The 18,466-nt window shown below is 50.2% G+C and overlaps 1 protein-coding gene across 2 annotated transcripts in view; it reads left to right on the top strand.

Moving 5' to 3' along the window:
- Positions 1-14,462, top strand: part of RAB5B (RAB5B, member RAS oncogene family) — a 15,207-nt gene extending 745 nt beyond the window's left edge. Inside the window, exons 2-7 of one of the 2 annotated variants that reach the window (XM_012732500.1) lie at positions 913-1,206; positions 10,825-11,083; positions 12,568-12,719; positions 12,964-13,086; positions 13,621-13,714; positions 14,049-14,298. In XM_012732500.1, the coding sequence (XP_012587954.1) occupies positions 10,921-11,083; positions 12,568-12,719; positions 12,964-13,086; positions 13,621-13,714; positions 14,049-14,164 (648 nt within the window). In that variant the 5' untranslated portion in view covers positions 913-1,206; positions 10,825-10,920 and the 3' untranslated portion in view covers positions 14,165-14,298. Of the gene's footprint in view, positions 1-912; positions 1,207-10,824; positions 11,084-12,567; positions 12,720-12,963; positions 13,087-13,620; positions 13,715-14,048 lie in introns of both variants that reach the window. The other variant, XM_004692638.2, reaches the window with a different exon arrangement.
- Positions 14,463-18,466: the final 4,004 nt, after the last annotated feature.

Genomic DNA, 18,466 nt, shown 5'->3' with positions numbered 1-18,466 from the left:
CCCGGCGCCCGGAGTGGCCTGGCGCTGCCGGAGGGAAGACCGGCGTGTTGGCGTGACAGCCGCCCGTGCAGACCCCGCTCCCGCACGGCCCGCGCCTCGGCCTCGCGGCCTGCGCTTTCTGCGTCTTCAACCCGAGTTGCCTGCGTCGTGAAGGGGCCGCAGCTTGGCTTTGGGAGCCATGGGCGCCTCTCCCGCTTCTGCTCTGGTCTGCAGCGGAGACCGTGTCTCCCTCCCAGAAGTCGGGGTCAGGGACTTCTCTGGCCAGGGCACTTCGGCGTCTGTAGCCATCAGGGGGTCTTCAGACCACGGTTGCTGAAACTTTGTGGGACTTGGGTATTTCCCAGGCGGGCAGTGCCATGTGGAATGAAGTCTGCAGATGCGGGTGAGATCACTGAGAAGGAGATTGGGGATGGACTGAGAAGTTCATTTCCGAAGGAAGGTTGGCGTCACCCCTGTTCTTTGTCGCCTCCAGAAGCCCAGGTTTCTATCCCGTTAGAGTCTCTGGCCAAGCGCGAGGTACTTGGGAGAGGCGGTGAGCAGAGAAAAGGAAAGATGGGTCCCGGGCCTGCGGTCCCCTCCTCCCACTTGCTGTCAGTGGTCTGCCGACCTCCCTCCGCCCGTAGATGGGATCTTACTGAATTTTTCCTGAAGGATACATCCTCCTTTTTCTCTCTTATGCCAGTGTGTTTTAGAATTACGTTTCTAGACGACGAAAGTTATATATGTGCTTTTAAATACTCAAAGTTGTATTAAAGTGTAAACCCGTCTGCACAAACCCCACTCGTTTTGTGTGTATTTCACCCAGAAGGTCAGAGACAAGAGGCAACAGATGCACCCTTGTTTTCGGAGATGTGCCACCAAAGGCTGGTCTGTCTTCACGTCCTCACTAAACTGGTCTCCTTCCTTCCACAGCTTTCCCTGCTGGGCTGTTACTCTGCTCCTTTCACAGCTCACTTTGCCGGCTTCTGTCAAAACCAGAGGAGCAGGGAGCTGTACTCTGGGTTAGCCCTCACCTTAAATACACACACGTGCCTGGTTGTGCGCTGAGTACCCTCGGATACCTCCAAGCAGATAGCCAGAACTGTTCGGGACAGGAAGGAAACATTACGGTGAAGCATTTTGTCTGGGAGAATCACTGATAGCTCTGCCTACAGTGAGGAATCTGAGACCCCTGGCTCCTGGTTCCTGGTCTCTGCATGGGGTCAGGTTATGTATCTGGCTCTTCATTGCCCCAAAAGATGTCGGTTCTCATAAGAGACCCCTGTTCTGTCTTTCTGTGCCAGGAAGAGAACGCCCAGTCGTCTTGGGCTGGCAGTTGGCTTTCCTCGACCTCAGTACCTCTGGGACATTCCATGCTGCCCCTTATTAGTTGAATTTGTCCGTGCTGACTTCAGAGGTGCATAACCTTCCTGTATTGTCCTCAGAAAGCTTTACCCACCCCCAAGCATCTGTGTCCTAAGGGGATCCTGTCCCTTTCTTCCTTTTTTAAAATCTTTGCCACCTTCCCCTTAATCAAAGACTAACTTCTAGAAATGAGCAGGAATTGCTTCCTACTAGGATGTAAATTACACAGCCACTTAAAGTGTTCATTCTTTCAAGGGTTCTTGCTTCTTAAGAGGTCGGTAAGGATTGGAATTGTCAAAGTTTCAAACATAGACCCAGAGTTATAAAAGTGTATTTGGAGAAGAGGAGTTTCCCACTGTCCTGCAGTCTGCCACTAACCTGCTAACGTTTAGTCGGGGAGCAAGGATTACTCTTCCATATTTTGCTTGTTTGTGTGCAGTTGTTCGAATTCGACTGCCGAGGGAGCGTAGTGTAGGAGAAATAAGTGTATGTGGCCTGCTCCCCTGATTCTAAGGCGTCTCAGATGGGAAAGTTACCAAATTGTGAGACAGTGAACTGAAAATAAGGAATTGCAACAGACCTCTAGGAGGAAGGGACCCTTGAAGTCCTGCAGGTCACAGTCCCACTTCTCCACAGTGTTAGGAAAGATTTAGTCATGAACTGAACATGAACTGCGGTAAGAGCCACCCAGGTGAGCAAAGCTTGTGCAGATTTCGGCTGGGTTGTAGCTTCTGTTGAGGGGTAGTTGGGTACCTTTTCAGAGTGTCCTCTGACTCGGGGTGGGGGGGTGCCTTCTGTTTCTCAAATTCCGGAATTAATGGAGAGATACTGACCCAAAGCTTTTGAACACTTAATAGCAGCGGAAAGTTCAGGGAACTTAGGTTTTGGCTGTAGTGCTTCAGTATTTTGGGTGACAGGGCTGCACAATGGGTGTGATTAGGCCATATGGGGCATAGTAACGGGTGACAGGAAAAGCAGTTAGCCCGTGTGAGTTGCAACAGTACCTTGTGGGCTGGGTCCCAAGGGGGCCCTCCATCCAGAAGAGATCATAGAGAGGCCAGGAGCGAATTGGTTCTCCAGAGCCTGTTAAAAACATTCCCAAATGGAACTAAGCCTCTCTCCAGATGGCATAGAAGGGTAGGAGTTGATGGAGGAGGGAAGCAGGATTGCCTCGGCCTTAATGAATTTAGGGAGCTTAGTCAGCACCTACTAGGTACCAGACATTGTGCTTTGCTCTGGAGAGTCAGGTGATAAAAACAGTCCTACTTCTTGAGAAGTTTGTAATTTAACAGAGCAGACAGACACAAACAACTAACTCATACGGTGAAATTCATGCTCTGATGGAAACACAACCTTAAGGTGGTGGGACCTCACCGGTTAGCCACTGGTGAATTCTGCTCGAGAAGGTGGCATTTGAGCTGGGCCTTAAAAGATGCGTTATAAATTTGCTGGACAGACAGTAGAGAAGGGCATTTGCGTATTTCCTAGATCAGTGAGGGAGTTTGTACCACCATGCTAGTAAGAGATAAGTATGCTTTTTTAAAGAATTTATTTATGCACACAAGAACTGGGGTACAGGCCAGAGGTGCAGGGGGTGAGAGGATTCACCAGAGACAGTGGGGAGCAGACTGGCAGATCTACTGAAACACTGCTGAGGGGAGCAGCGGGCGAGACTGAGAGGTCGGCTGCACCCGGTGGGTCCCTCCCTGGCCGGGGATCGAACTGGTGCTGCAGTGGCTGCTGACAGCTTCATGGTGCTGAGACTTAACCCCTTGTGCCACCGGGGAGGCCCAAGATAAATATGCTTTTCCCTCTTGGAGGAAGGGGTGGGGGAAGTAGAAGAGTTTTCATTTAAGCCAGTGACTCATGGTTGACATTGGGTCGGCAGTGAAAGGACAGCCAAATCTGGGAGCCTCAGTTTGTTTTATAGTTTGGGGTCTGAGCAAAGTTGGAAAGTTAAAGGCATTTACTGGCTTTTGTTCTAGCTTCCCTACTGATCCATCTCACATTTGTCCGAAGGCCCACTGAATACTACAAGAGTTTCCATTTTATCACCTTCCTTTGAATTGTTTCTATTTCAGCTTTCCTGACCGGCTTTAGAGAGGCACAGTCACGAGTGAGTCCTCTGTGAGCATGTGGCGCCGCAGCCCCGTCCCCACGTCCGGCATTCCTGCGTTTGCCTAACGTGTGTGTAGTCCCAAGGGAGGTGCCTGCGGAAATAGCGCGGCAGGCAGCCGTCCTGGCGCATCTCACTCATCCTGGGATACTCCTCGGCTGGGTGCAGGGTGCAGCCTCTCCTGCTTCCTGACAGGGCCAGTGTCCAACAGCAGCCAGGAGCACTGCAGGACGGGCTTTGCTGCTAAGCCACTGTGAGATACCTGGCCGCGTGCTAACACTTGGCAAGTTGGTTCGTTTTGTTTCTCAGTTTCCTCACCTGAAAAATAGCAACGGGATGGATTACCTCTAGACGGGTGCAGGACTGGCTCTTGGGAGTAGATTGGACCCCAGTGCTGTACCTGGAGCCCAGCATCCATTCGTGGGGGAGAGCCCAGACGCTCCCTATAGAGGTGGCTCGGGTACTCCAAGCGACCAAGCAGAGGGACCTAAGAAATGGAGTCTTGTTCTGGCTGGGACTGGCAGGCTGAGAGACCTTGATGGTCACACTGTCCGTGTTAATGCACTTGCCGCCGCCTCTCATGCCCCCCGCCCCCCAGTGGGCTAATGCCAGGGTGAAGCCGCAGTCCTCCCCTTCATGGTCAGTGATAAGCCGTTCTTGGGAAACAGTGATTCCAAGGGATGTTAAGATTTCTGGGTGAAGGGAAGAATAACCTCCCCCCCCCCGCCTCAGTTTCGAAGGGAGTATTCTCCGAGCTTGCCTGGAGAGCTGTGGCTTTCTTGTTTGCCTTCGAATGGCTCCTTTGCCAGCTGACAATGCATAGCAAGAAATCACCAGAATGGAAGAGAAAGAGGTGGAATCTGATGTATTGTTTCACTTCTGTACCTCTGATCTTTGAGAATCTAGCTATTATGTAAAAAACACAACCCTTTAAAAACATGTTGGGATCAAAGATGGGGCTTGGAAATAGGTGCTCAGTGACTGAATGGGGTAGGCAGAGGTACTCTTGAGGTGACACCCTGGGTCTTTGTCTTTTCTTTTTTGGGGGGGTTCTTTTTTTTAAGATTTATTTATTCATACAGAACTGGGGTACAGGCCAGAGGCAGTGAGAGGGTTCACCAGAGACTGACGAAGCACACTGCTGAGGGGAGCAGCGGGCATGTCAGGAGAGGTCTGCCGCACCATGTGGGTCACCTGTGGGGCGGGGATCGAACTTGCACCAAAGCGGCTGTGGCCCGCTTATAGTGCTGTGCTTTAACACGCTGCACCACCAGAGAGGGCCTGGGACTTTGTCTTTTCTAACACAGTAGTTACTAATCTCTGACTGCCTGAGACAACCAAGTGGCAAGACGTTTGCTGACTCTGGCTTTCTTTGCTGCCTGTGGAGGTTAGTGCAAGAACCCTGCGTCTGGAGAGTGTGATGTTTCTTTCTTACCCTTCTCCAACTCCCCCTATTTTCCCAGGCTTACAGTAATTATTTGTTCTTCAGAATTCAGTCCATTCTAACTCCCATGTTTTCACATTGTATAGTAGAATCCTGGAGGCTTAATGTTTTATGGATCACAGGCTGTGGAGCAGATAAAAATGTGAGGGACTAAGTCAAAGAATCTAGGGAATTTGATTAGTTTAGCTGTAGTTTCTTTTTTTCCCCTGCTGTCATATTTTCTGTTTTAAAGAGTAGCATTATGTTATTTTGCTATGAAACAGTGTGATGAAGTACCACATAAGTTTTTTCTTTGAAGATTATTTATGCATACAGAACTGGGGTACAGGCCAGAGGTGCAGGGGTGGCGAGAGGGTTCACAAAGTGGCAGATTGACGAAGTCCACTGCTGAGGGGAGCAGCAGGCAGGTCAGGAGGGGTCTGCCACGCCCTGTGGGTCCCTCCCCAGCTGGGGATTGAACACAGTGCTGAAGCAGCTGTTTCCAGCTTCATAGTGCTGCGCCCCTGTTGTGCCACCAGGGGGGGCCCCACTACATGAGTGTTTTTGAAAATAATTCACCCTAACAAATACTGAAAAACACACTTCTAAAATTACCCAGAATTTTGGAAAATAATTCTAATTCTGCTCTCTATTACTTTCTACCTCCCTCCCTCCCCAAGATCCTTAAAGATAAAACAGGGCCTTTCCTGGTGGTGCAGCAGGTTAAAGCGCAGCACTATGAACCTGGCGGCAGCCACTGCAGCACGAGTTCGATCCCCGACCAAAGGGGGACCCACAGGGTGCAGCAGCCCTCTCCTGACCTGCCCACTGCTCCCCTTTGTATTTCAGTGGATCCTCCTGTTCTGCTCCCCACTCTGTCTCTGGTGAATCTTCTCTCCCTCCCATACCAGTGGCCTGTACCCCAGTTCTGTGTGAATAAATAAAATCTATAAAAAAAAGCAAGCTAAGAAGGGCAAAAGGAGTGAGTGGCCTTAAGACACAGTGAGTCAGATGGAAAAGCAGCGTAAGACGTAGGTGCGCCGGCCCCCAACGCCTTCACGTCCTGCTCTGTTCGTGCCTGCCCATTGTTGTTGCTCTGAACTTCAGTAGCAGGGCGGGAGAGTTGGCGTCAGCCTGGGTCTTAGCTGTAAGAGAGCTCCAGTAAGTGACCACCACCTGTGTGCTGACCAGAGACTTAGTCTTCTTCCCTCCCTACTCATTTTTCAGTGTCAGGTCTTTCCCAAGTAGTGTTTTTAAAATGTATTTTGATCACGATTCATACTAAAAAGCTTTATACCCTAATTCAGTGCATTTACAGACATGAAACATTTTCATAAAATAGTTTTTATGCTTACTGTTTGCAATATACTTGATATTGTTCTCTCTCTCTCTTTTTTTTAAAAAGATTTATTTATTCATAGAGAATTGGGGTAGAGGCCAGAGATGTGGAGGGTGAGAGGATTCACCAGAGACAGAGTGGGGAGCAGGACAGGCAGATGGACGAAGGACACTGCTGAGGGGAGCAGCGGGCGGGTCAGGAGAGGTCTGCCACGCCATGTGGTCATCTCGGGGGCAGGTGGGGATCGAAGTCATGCTGAAGTGGCTTCAGATTCTTAGTGCTGTGCTTTACCCCGCTGTGCCAGGGAGGGCCTGTTCTCTCTTTTTTAAGACTTATTTATGCATTCAAGAACTGGGGCGCCGGCCACAGGTTTAGGGGGTGAAAGGAGTTACCAGAGACAGAGCAGGGAACAGAAGAAGCAGACCTACTGAAATACGCTGCTGAGGGGAGCAGTGGGTGGGTCGGGAGAGGTCTGCGCAGTGTGGGTCACTCTGGCGGGGATGGAACTCATGTGCCGCGCTGTACCTCGTCGCGCCACCAGGGGGAGCCCTTGTTCTCTTTTTTAGTGCGTGGATCGTGACCGATGCGATTTCAAGGTTCTAGTGGCTGTCAGTCCAAATTTTGATGATACTGTTCTAAAGGTGTGAAGATGAAAAGTGCTGTGAGTAGTGGTTAAACAGCTAATTAAGACTGATTCTGGCAGCACTGGTTCCCAGAATTCTGGATTCCATGGATCAGTTCATCTAAATTGGGCGGATTTTTATTTTCTAATTAAGTGTATTTAGAAAGCTCATTGTTAAGACGTTTATTTTAAAGCTTTATTTATTTATTTTTTCTGTTTATTTGTACGCAGAACTGGGGTGTAGGCCAGAGGTGTTGGGTGTTCACCAGAGGCAGAGTGGGAAGCAGAACAGGCAGATCCACTAAAACACCGCTGCGGGGGGCAGCCCGGAGACAGGAGGGGTCTCCTGGGCCCGGTGGGTCACTTCCTAGTCGAACTGCTGCTGCAGTGGCTGCTGCTGTCTTCATAGCGTTAAGACTTAACTCCTGTGCCACCTCGGAGGCCCCTTCCATACCTTTGTACAGAATTTTGTTTTGTTTTATGGAAATAAGATCCAATCATGTATTTATATAAATATGTTTATATTACATATTTTATACATTACATATTTATGTTTATATATTTTTTATATACATATACAAATTCTCAGTGCTATCAGGCTGTTGCCAGCCACTGCACACTGTCTCATGAGTTCAGTCTCCATGAGCTCAACCCCTCAGCAGCGTGTTTCAGGGGACCTGCCTGCTCTGCTCCTCACTGTCTCTGGTGGATCCTCCCACCTTCCTTCCTGCACATCTAGGCTACACCTCAGTTCTATGCATAAACAAATAAAATTAAACCTTAAAATTAATTGATAAATGTAGGGTCTCCCTCGCAGTTAGGGATTGAACGCTCAGCTCTGTCAAGCTGTCGCCAGCCATTGTGACATGAGTTTGGCTTGAGTTTGATCCCCAGCCAGGGAGTGACCCACATGTCATAGCAGACCTCTCCTCTCCCCACTGCTCCCCTCAGCGGTGTTCTTCAGTAGATCCACCTGTTTTGCTCCTGCTTTGTCTCTGATGAATCCTCTCGCTCCATACCTCTGGACTGTACCACCATAAAAAATACATAAAAAATAGGGCCCTCCCTGGTGGCGCAGTGGGTTAAAGCACAGCACTGAGAAGCTAAAGCCGCTTCCGCATGAGTTCGATTCCCCCCTGCCCTGGAGGTGACCACATGGCGTGGCAGACCTCTCCTGACCCGCCCGCTGCTCCCCTCAGCAGTGTACTTCGTCGATCTGCCTGTTCTGCTCCCCACTCTGTGTCTGGTGAATCCTCTCACCCTCCGCATCTCTGGCTTGTACCCCAGTTCTGTATGAATAAATAAATAAATCTTTTAAAAAAAATACATAAAAAATAAATAAAATCTTAAAAAAAAAAGTGTGTTTCAGTCGATCTGCCTTTTCTGTTCCCCACTCTGTCTCTGGTGAATCCTCTCACTCCTGCATCTGGCCTGTACCCCTGCTCTTGTATATATACATAAATAAGTCTTTTTTAAAAGATGAACAAATAAATGGAATAAAGTTAGCTTAATAAAAGTACATGTCAGGGCCCTCCCCGGTGGCGCAGCGGGTTAAAGCACAGCACTAAGAAACTACAGCCACTTCCACATGAGTTCGATCCCCGCCTGCCCCGGAGGCGACCACATGGCGTGGCAGACCTCTCCTGCCCCGCCCGCTGCTCCCCTCAGCAGTGTATTTCGTCGATCTGCCTGTTCTGCTTCCCGCTCTGTCTCTGGTGACTCCTCTCACCCTCCGCATTTCTGGCCTGTACCCCAGTTCTGTACAAATAAATAATAAATCTTTAAAAAAAAAAAAAAGTACATGTCAGTTTTATTTTTGTCATTTTGTTATTGACCATTGAAAACTTAACAAAATAAAATAGCACACGAGTATCTGGATTCTTAGAACTCACTGACCTAGCACATTCGTGAATACTCACTAAGATCAGAATAACTTTTTCCATTCTTCTACCTTAATCCAGTTTACTTTTGGACTTTTGAGTCTCACTTCTCTCGTTATCTTCTGGTTTTCTCTCTATACTTTTGTTTTTTCTCTTTATCCCTTTCATATCATGGTTGCTTTATAGTAATATATTGATAGTTAATATTGAGATATGTTAAAATGATCTTTTCTATGAGTCAGTTCCAATAAATATCAAGACCTATCATATTAACAAACTTAAATACATCTTTCCTTTAATCTTCATTTCTCTAAAAAGTAGATCCTTTTTGCATTTTATGAAAGCAGAAGGTCAGTCTCAGAAATTTTCGTAATGCCACATAATGACATTAATGTCATAATGACAGTGACTAATAATGATTAGTAACTTACTGTTCGTTGAGCACTTTATGTCAGATACTTTCAGTTCTTTGTATATAGTGTCTCACTCAGTCTCCACAACAACTTTACGAAGTGGGTACTCATCAGCTTTTTATCCCATGTTACAAATGAGGAAACTGCAGACATCACACTAGTAAGCGGCAGAACCAGTCACAACTAGTAAGCAGAACTGTAAAAGAAGCCCAGCGAGCTAGTTTCCATGGCCTTTGTTCGTCTGCATTGCCTCCCGTGTGGTTTTCCTGTCTTTATTAACTTTATTGTCCTCTTGTCTTTACTAAGATTATAGAGATTAGTAACCTTGACTTCAGAACAGCTTGCTAACAGTGACAAACTGTTTCCCCACCTAAGCCATAGAGGATGACGTTTGTGGATTCACTGGAATCAGCCCTGGAGAAGGAAGCGATTAATCTGCACAGGCAAAGTACAGCCCAAGCATTGACTAAGTTTTGGAGAGAGGCTTTGCGTGTTCTGATCGTGCTCGCTTTTCTTTGAATCTTACAGTTCCTTCATCAGAGTCAGGATGATGAAATATATTCAGGTTAGAATGATCAGATTCTCACAGTCCCAACTTCTCTCTTCCTTTCTGCCTCCTACTTCATCTCCAGCTTCTTGGGAGGTAGCAGAGGTGACTCAGTTTATTCTCTCGTCAGACATTTGTTGCTTGACCATTTATCCCCGTGCCATCCTCTGGACACTCTGGCGTGGGCTTAGAAGACACAACTTTCTCTGCCTCACACTCAAAGGGTTGTGGCTTTTAGGCCTCTAGTGTGGCGAGTAATCGAACTCCTGGGCCCCAGGAAGACAAATGGAAGCTGAGAGCAGGCCAGAACCTGCTGACTTTTAGACTTGGAGACTTTGAGACTTGGAGAGGTGACAGACACAGGGAAAACGGCTTGATGCTGGATGCGGTTATTGATCGTGTTTTACTACTCACCTTTGACCAGAAATTAGACAGGATAGGTTTTTTTTTTTTTAAAAAAAATTGGGGGGTGGGGTGGGATGGTAGACAGTCCAGAATACCAAGGAGATAATGAGAGTTGAGGTATCTAAAAGTGATCCATTTGGTGTTTGATGACCTGGTTGAGAATTGATGGAAAAGTGAATAATTTTTGCAGTTTTTAGTCTCTTGATTTCAGCTCCCTTGGCAGTGGAGATTATGTGGTAAGGCAGACTGCTTCAGATAGTTTTATTTTATTGGTGCCCAGCTACATGGGGCGCTCTTAGAGGTATGACCTTTAAATAACGGACGGTTATAAAAGCTAAATTCTCATACGGGCATCGGAAAGGGAGAGATCCTATCCTTTTGCTTAAAAAAAAAAGTTACAACTGGACCTCCCTGGTGACACAAGGGGTTCGGTGTCAGCACTGTGAAGCTGTCCGCAGCCTCTGCAGCCCGAGTTCGAGTTCGATCCCCGGCCAGGGAGGGACCCCCAGGGCACAGCAGACCCCTCCTGTCTCCCCCTGCCCCTCTCAGCAGTGAGTTTCAGTGGATCCACCTGTTCTGCTCCCCACTCTGTCTCTGGGGCGTCCTCTCTCACCCCACACCTCTCGCCTGCACCCCAGCTCTTATGTGCATAAATGAATAAAATCTTTTTTTAAGAACAGGTGGTTACAGCTGCACTGGCCCTCTGTTTAATTTTGCCCGCTTTTTTTCTTGCAGGACTGCTGAAGCTTAGACGCCCCCTCCCCCCCTCCCCCCTTTGCCGCTTTGTGGCACCCCCTCCCTGCACCCTTGTCCCACTCTGGTCATCTAACCATGACTAGCAGAAGTGCTGCCAGGCCCAATGGGCAGCCCCAGGCCAGCAAAATATGCCAGTTCAAATTGGTCCTGCTGGGGGAGTCCGCAGTGGGCAAGTCCAGCCTGGTGCTGCGCTTCGTCAAGGGGCAGTTCCACGAGTACCAGGAGAGCACCATCGGAGGTGAGGGCGCCATCGGGGGTGAGGCTGCGGGAGGGGCTTGGCGGGGCGCAAGTCCTCGCCGCGGGGACGGTGGCCGTAGTGCCGAGAGAGGCATCCGTTCATCCTCTCGCCGCTGTTCGTGTGTGTAGTTTGTTTTTCCGTCATTCTATGCCTTTTCCGTCTCGGTTGTCATCCCCGTGGGCGTCCCATCGCCAGATCACCCTGCGCCATCACCACAGTCCAGCGCACCTCCCTCCCCCACCTTTCTGATCCCACTCCCCACTCCGCCCTGTAAAATGTCTCTGCTCTATAACTCTTCGTTATTAACGTTTTCTCCCTGGTCCTTTATATACCTGCTATGAGTTCTGAAACCATCCGGTGTTTTTCCTTTTCTTCCTGGCTTTGTCACTCACCATGGTCCCTTCCAGCTCCCTCCACGTTGCTGCAAAAGGCCTGCGCTGCTTGGTTTTGGTCTTGGTTGCTGAGTAATACTCCGTTATGTCTGTGTACCGCATCTTGTTAATCCAGTCATCCACTTTTGGGCTTTGGGCTGTTTCCACGTCTTTCCAATTGTAAACAAAGCGGCAGTAAACATGGGGTGCAGGTATCTTTCTGAATCGCTGTTTTTGGGTCTCTGGGTAGATACCTGGGCGTGGGATCGCTGGGTCCTGTGGAAGCCCCATGTTCAGCAGTTCGAGGAAACTCCACACAATTTTCCATAGAAAACCACTACTTTTTTAACCTGAGTTTGCCTGCCTTCTCGCTCTCAATCCCGGGGAAGCTGAGCAGTGTCACCGGAGGCGGGATGGGTTGGGACGAGGATTCTCAGGCACAGGTGTACACCGGACTCAACCTGGGTAGCACTTTCCTCCCGGGCCCTACCTAGATCTCCCTAATACTGGAGGCCAGGTCGGGCAGCATTGCTGTGCATGTTTGGCAGAGCGCCCTAGAGGGCTGTGAGGCACACAGGTGGCCAGGTAGGGCCTCTGCGGCCTCCCACACCCCATCAGTGAGTGCTGAGTCAACAAAGAGTCTGATGAGAATTTCCAGCTTCTCCTTCCCCGTATTCTAGTCCCTTGGGGAAGGTGGTATTCTTGCATCAGCAGATGATGATATGAAAAAGTATCATCCAAGTAATTATGATGCTGGTGGGACCTGCGTCAGGCTTTCAGATCTCCTGGTCAGTTGACTGATTTATCTGAAGCTTTTTATTTCCGTTATCTGTTACATTCCTCTTTTTGGTTAAGAGAATGCCAGTGCACTCCACCCCTCATATTTCACGAGGTGTCCTCCTCCCGGGTGCCCTAGCTAGAGATCGTTTTGACAGCGAGGCCTTAGCAGAGACCAGTCTTCCCCTGGCTGAAGGCCCTCTGCATGAGGAGCGCACCCAGCCTTCGGTGGCGGGATGGCTGGGCGGTGAGCTGTCTGAGACGGAGTAGGGGAGGCGGCCGTTTCCACTTCTCCTCCCACTTACAGCTTCCTTCCCTGTGTTCTCTCATCCTTAGCGGCCTTCCTCACCCAGTCTGTCTGTCTAGATGACACAACGGTCAAGTTTGAGATCTGGGACACGGCTGGGCAGGAGCGATACCATAGCTTGGCCCCCATGTACTACAGAGGCGCCCAAGCCGCAATCGTGGTTTATGACATTACTAATCAGGTGAGTGGACTGAAGGGGTTGTCCTGGCTTTTTACTCACAGGAATTAAATAGTAGGGGAGAGAAAGCTGGCTTGAAACAGCAGAGTAAAAGCAGGAGTGTTCCCCAGTGCTGAGATGGCAGCAAGGAACGGCGAGCAGGAGCGGGCGGTCGGTGAAGAGGCCCTTTGGAGACCGGGGTTTGGAAGGGGCAGGCCTCGACTGGCCGCCCTCCCAGGTTACCCATTCTCTGCTCACGTCTTTCTAGGAAACCTTCGCCCGAGCGAAGACATGGGTAAAAGAGCTCCAGCGGCAGGCCAGTCCGAGCATCGTCATTGCCCTGGCGGGGAACAAGGCCGACCTGGCCAGCAAGCGCATGGTGGAGTATGAAGTAAGAAGGCCCGGAGCCCTGGCCAGCATGCCTGTGCTTGGGGGCGCTTTCCGCACCCGCCCTTTCTGAAACGCGCACCCGAAGACATTCATCATCTCATTCCCCAGTTCTGTGCCAAGTTAAACACAGCGCACTGGGACCTTAATGACAGCCAGGACATGTTAGAGGAGTTACAAGAAAATGCCAGAGTGGAGGGGTAGGGGAGTACCCGCTGTGAGGGTACCAGTATGAAAACAGGAAGGAAGGAGCAGTTGAATTTGAGGTAAGGGACCACTCAGGTGTCAGCCCGAAGCTCCCGTCCAGTTTGCTGCGCCCCTGTAACTCAGACGGCTGGCACGTGTACGTTGGGTGACGTGGTCTAGACGCCGGGTTTTCCTCGAGGGAATCAGCTCCAAGCTGCAGGTCCAGCGCCTGCTGACGGCGTGGGCAGGGCGGGGAGGGAGCCTGGCTGTGGCCTGGCCCCGGTGCTCATGGCGTGGACGGGCATCTTGTCCCTCCCTGCGTGCTGAGCGCCAGCACCCACACCTGTTGCAGGAGGCCCAGGCGTATGCCGATGACAACAGCTTATTGTTCATGGAGACCTCGGCCAAGACAGCTATGAACGTCAACGACCTCTTCCTGGCAATAGGTAAGGTCAGAGCGACCGAGCGCTTCTGTCTTTGCCCTCGCTCCAGACAAGCTCACCCGACCCTGGTCTTAGGTCGTCGGGAGCTTCTCCGCTTGTGGAAATACCATCGCTTCCCACTGGGACCTCCATCCTTTGGCTGTAGCTCAACGCCCCCCCATCTTTAATGCAGCCTGTAAACCGTGGGCCCTCCCGCTTCAGAACATTCTTTTAACCTCTCACATAGCCCCTGTAGCCTCTTTCTCCCACGTCTTCCCCCATCCAGTAGTATTTTTTGAGGGGAGGGAGAAAATGAGGAAATCTATCATACTTTCTTCCTTTCTCTCTTTATCTCTAGCTAAGAAGTTGCCAAAGAGTGAACCCCAAAATCTGGGGGGTGCAGCAGGCCGAAGCCGGGGTGTGGATCTCCATGAGCAGTCCCAGCAGAACAAGAGCCAGTGTTGTAGCAACTGAGGGTGGCTGGCCTCAGCAAACGCGGAGCCAGCACGAGAGCCAAGAAATGTCCTCCACCCCACCCTCAGCACACAGCCCCCCGGTAACAGCACAGAGCCCCGGCTCCCGAAGGCTGCCTCCTGACAGCTCTGTCATGGCACTTTTTAACGCTTCAGCAACCAACACCAGGCAGCTGTTGCCGCTGGCCTACCCCTGCTTCTGGGGCTTGGGGTCAGGTCCCCCAGGACTTACCTTCCAAAACAAACTTTCTTCTCTTTGTATTATAGGTACAAGACAGTGTCCTACTTATCTTTCTCCTTTTCCTCATTTTTTCAGAAAACACTTTTTGTCTCCTGCCCCTTCTGCTTTTGGTCAGTCCCTGTTCTTGACCCCTCCTCCTCCCCTCCCCGGGACAGAGAGGGGGGCGAATCCAGAAACTGGGGGAGGAGGTTTCCAGTCAGTCACAGTCAGGGCCCGGGGTGGGTGGCGGGAGTAAGTCTCAGAGCCCAGGGAGTGAGGAAACATTTCCTTTTCTGATTTTGTTTGGCTAAAGCCTCATATTTGGAAACGCTGGCATCCATGAGTTGGGCCTGAGCAGTGATTCTGGGCGGAGGTGAGGTCGGGAAGGCGTGCCCTGGGTGCCAGGTGGGGTCACGTTAGCTCCCGGGGAGGGGTGAGGTGGGGTGCACTGTCATCGGTGGCTCTGGAGCCCTCCAAACCTGGCCTCCCCTTACCCGGCCACTGTGGGGGAGACGCCCCCGAGTCCTCCAAAGAATCTTCACGGGTTGCCTGCGTCTTTGGCTCTGCTGTGATCCGGCCGGGCGGGGCCGCCTTGAGCCCCCCTCCGGCTTATGCATTGCGTCTTTCCTCTCTGGCCTTCAGTTGGCCTCGGCCCAGCCGCCATGTCCCCTGCAGTTTGCACTTTAATTAACAGACGGCAGTTGGGTGGGGTGCATGTCGGGTGGGGGTCTCGATGGACTCGCCTGCCCGCTCACCAAGAAGTGGGTGCGGGGCAGGCCGTGGAGCATACAGCGCCGTGGCAGCGAGCCCGAGCCCGCCTCTCTGCGCGCTTCCTCCCACTCTGACTTGGAACCTGAGTCGTGGCCACCCTAGCTCTTGGGTACAGGTTCGCCCTTCCCGGAGCGTAGGCCGAGCAGTGGCGACGGTCTCGGGATGCACAGGCCGTGGTGGGGCCGTGAGGAGGGCAAAGTTTTCTGTCTTTTCCCTGGTTTCACATTCACTTCGCGTCGCCCGTTACCATGTTTTCCCACTTGCCAACACGAGCAGCCTTTATCCCTCTGTGCCGTCTGCTCTGGCCCCCACTGCCATCAGGCCTGCTTCTCCTCTCTTGGTACCTTCAGTTTAGATTCTCCATCCCTGTGCCGTGCCCTCCCCTCCTGCCGCCGGTGGTTTCATCCACGAGGGGCTAATGCCACAGAAGCCTACGCACGGCCCCTCATGTGACACCACCTGCTCCGGCAGCCAGGCCGTGACCCGCACCAGCTGCCTCGTGCCGCCAGAGAGCCTCAGGCCCTCTGAACCTCTGACCTCTCTTTCGTCCCACTTCAAGTGTTTAGGATGTCTCGGAGAAGCCAGCAAGGCAAGAAAGAACTCTTAAGCTCCTCCTTGTTCCAGCCCAGAGTTGTGGGAAAATCAGAACAGCCACAGTGACCTAGGATTGGAATCTTTCTCCCCTTTCGTGAGCAGACGTCCTCTGGCCCCGGCAGCTGGGAGTCCCCGAGACCGAGGTTGCAAGGACCTGGCCTGCGTCCTTCGGCACCTCCGTTCCCACCCCTCTCCGGGGCGGCCTTAGTTTCCGTGGCCCTGAAACACCGATTTTCTCCTTCCTTTCCCCGCCCCCACTGGCCCCAGAAGCACCTAGTGCGTCCTTAACAAATGGAAGAGCTGGGGTAGCTCTCTCATCTCTCAAAAGTGGAGTTCCGTCTATGCATCTTCCCCATGGGGTAGGAGTGAAGATGTCTCATTGTCCTGGAGTTGGGGGACCCTTTCTTCAGGACGCCCCCTCCCGTCTCCCTGGAGAGCAGGATCGGCCTCGGCTTTGGGCCTGCCTGCCGCCTTCCTCCTGTTTCCCACCAGCTCTCTGCTTTCCACTGAGCGTTGTTGGACTCGGAAGTCTTAGTTTTTAATCCCCGGCTCTTTTTTCCTCTGGTCAGTTTTTTAGGGTTTTTTTTTGTTTGTTTTTGTTTTGCTTCTAAGAAAGCATTTGCCTTTCCCCCCCTTCCTCTTCCAACATAACAATCGTGGTAACAGAATGCGACTGCTGATTTACCAATGTATTTAATGTAAGTAAAAAAAGGAAAAAAATACATTTGTATTGGAGTGTGTGCTTTTTCTTGTTCTTTTTTTTTTTTTGCTATTTGTCAGATACTAGAAATTTGGGGAAAGGGTACCCAATAATATTTTATTGAGTCAGGAGCACATCTTCCCCCAACTCTTGGTGCTTCCTTAGTCCTTCATCTTTCCTTCACTAATGAGATAACCCAATTTGAAAATAACCCTTTGCAGTAAGCCACCAAAGAACTCATCAAACCTGATCGTATGTCTTAGGCCCTATTAATAATGTATATATGTCAGGTGGGGGGATTGTGAACTTCTGGGCAGGAAACTGGTCATTGGTAAGATTGGTGGAGACAGTGGCATTTGTGAAACCTTTGAAGTAGTATGCAAAAATGTAGGTGCATTTTTCTAGAGAGGTGTCCATTGCCTTAATAGGATCTTTGAAGAATACATGAGTTAGCATTGTCACTTGGTATGTGACCCCGCCCCAACAGCATGTCTCCTGGGTGTGTTTCCGTCCTGTTCTTGAAGCCCTTCAGTCCATCACTGTCTTAAGTGGAGGGGCGGAGGAAGAACAGAGAAAAGTTAGGTATGTTTTGGAAGTTTTAAATTCCAAAGAATCTGAAGTACAGGAAGGATGCTTAGTGCCATGCAGACCTCAAATTCCAGCTCTGTCTCTAGCAACTACCAGCTATGACCTGATCGAGTTACTTAGCTGCTCTCCATCTGTTTCTTCTGTGAAATGAAGAAAAGTTGAGGTTGCAAGGTCAATTGAATAAAGCATGTGTGGCACACAAGTAGGCAGCGTTTAGGGAGAACTACCTAACTGATGGGCGATGGCTTTCTGGATCTCGGAGGTGAGCCTGTTTAAGGTTGGTAGCATGTGTTGGACATCACGTCTCTGCAATTACTTAACTGGAAATCTTTCAAAGAACTTTAAAGCCACAATTACTTTTTTTTTTTAATTACAAAAGTTTATTTTTACATTATTTTGTACATATTTTTTTCCATCTCAATTGTAATCCCCGCGGGTTTCCCATCACCAAGTCACCCGTGTGCCATCACAATTACTTTCTTACTGTCAATTTCCCTTTCCCTCTACTTCAGAACTCCCCCAAAGTCGCCTTGCTTTATGGTTAAAAACAAAGAAAAGCCCTCTAGGTCAGTTTAGAAGGGGAAATGATTCTACAAGAAGAAAGAGGACCTTCACTTTCAGTACGTTGTAGTTCAACTTCTGCTCTGTAGGGGGCGTTGCGAGTACATTTGCCCAGGTTTACAGCCAACCAATGACAAACCCAAGTGATGAAAGGGTATTTAGTAATTGCATTTTATTAGTGTACTTATGTTGAGGTTATAATCTTACTGCTCTCAGGTGTGAAAATGCCACTACTTTTATTTTTTTAAGATTTATTTATGCTTACAGAACGAGTTGTGGTGGGTCAGAGGATTCACCAGAGACAGTGGGGAGGACAGACAGGTTGACAAGGTACACTGCTGAGGGGAGCAGCGGGGGGCCTGGAGAGGTCTGCCATGCCCCGAGGGTCAGCTCCCTGGCCTGGGATCAAACATCGAGAGGCAGTAGCCTCAGAGAGTTTCATAATGCGGTGTTTTAACCCGTTGTGCTACCAAGGAGAGCCCGAAAATGCCATCACTCTTGTTAGAATTTTTATAATTTCTGATGTCACTGATTTTTTTTTTTTTTAAGGAAAAAAACCACCACCCATAGGGGCCTCCCTGGTGATGCAGGGCTGAAAGTCTCAGCGCTGTTAAGCTATCACCAGCCACTGTCACCCACAGCGGCCTTAGTTCATCCCCGCCAGGGAGTGACCCCCAGGCCCAGCAGACCTCTCCGGTAGTATTTTAGTAGATCTCCCCTCAAGTATTTTAGTAGATCTGCCTGTTCAGCTCTCCACTCTGGTGAATTTTCTTTCACCCGCATCGCCTACGCCCCAGTTCTTGGTGTGCACAAGTAAATAAAAACAAATCTTAACGAAAAAGAAGAAAACATCCCTTATACCCTCTGCC

The sequence above is a fragment of the Condylura cristata genome, unplaced genomic scaffold, assembly GCF_000260355.1.
Source record: "Condylura cristata isolate star-nosed mole 26May11 unplaced genomic scaffold, ConCri1.0 scaffold00034, whole genome shotgun sequence".
NCBI lineage: Eukaryota > Metazoa > Chordata > Mammalia > Eulipotyphla > Talpidae > Condylura > Condylura cristata.
The sequence above is the reverse complement of the archived record's forward strand: the minus strand, read 5'-3'. Positions and strand labels throughout refer to the sequence as shown.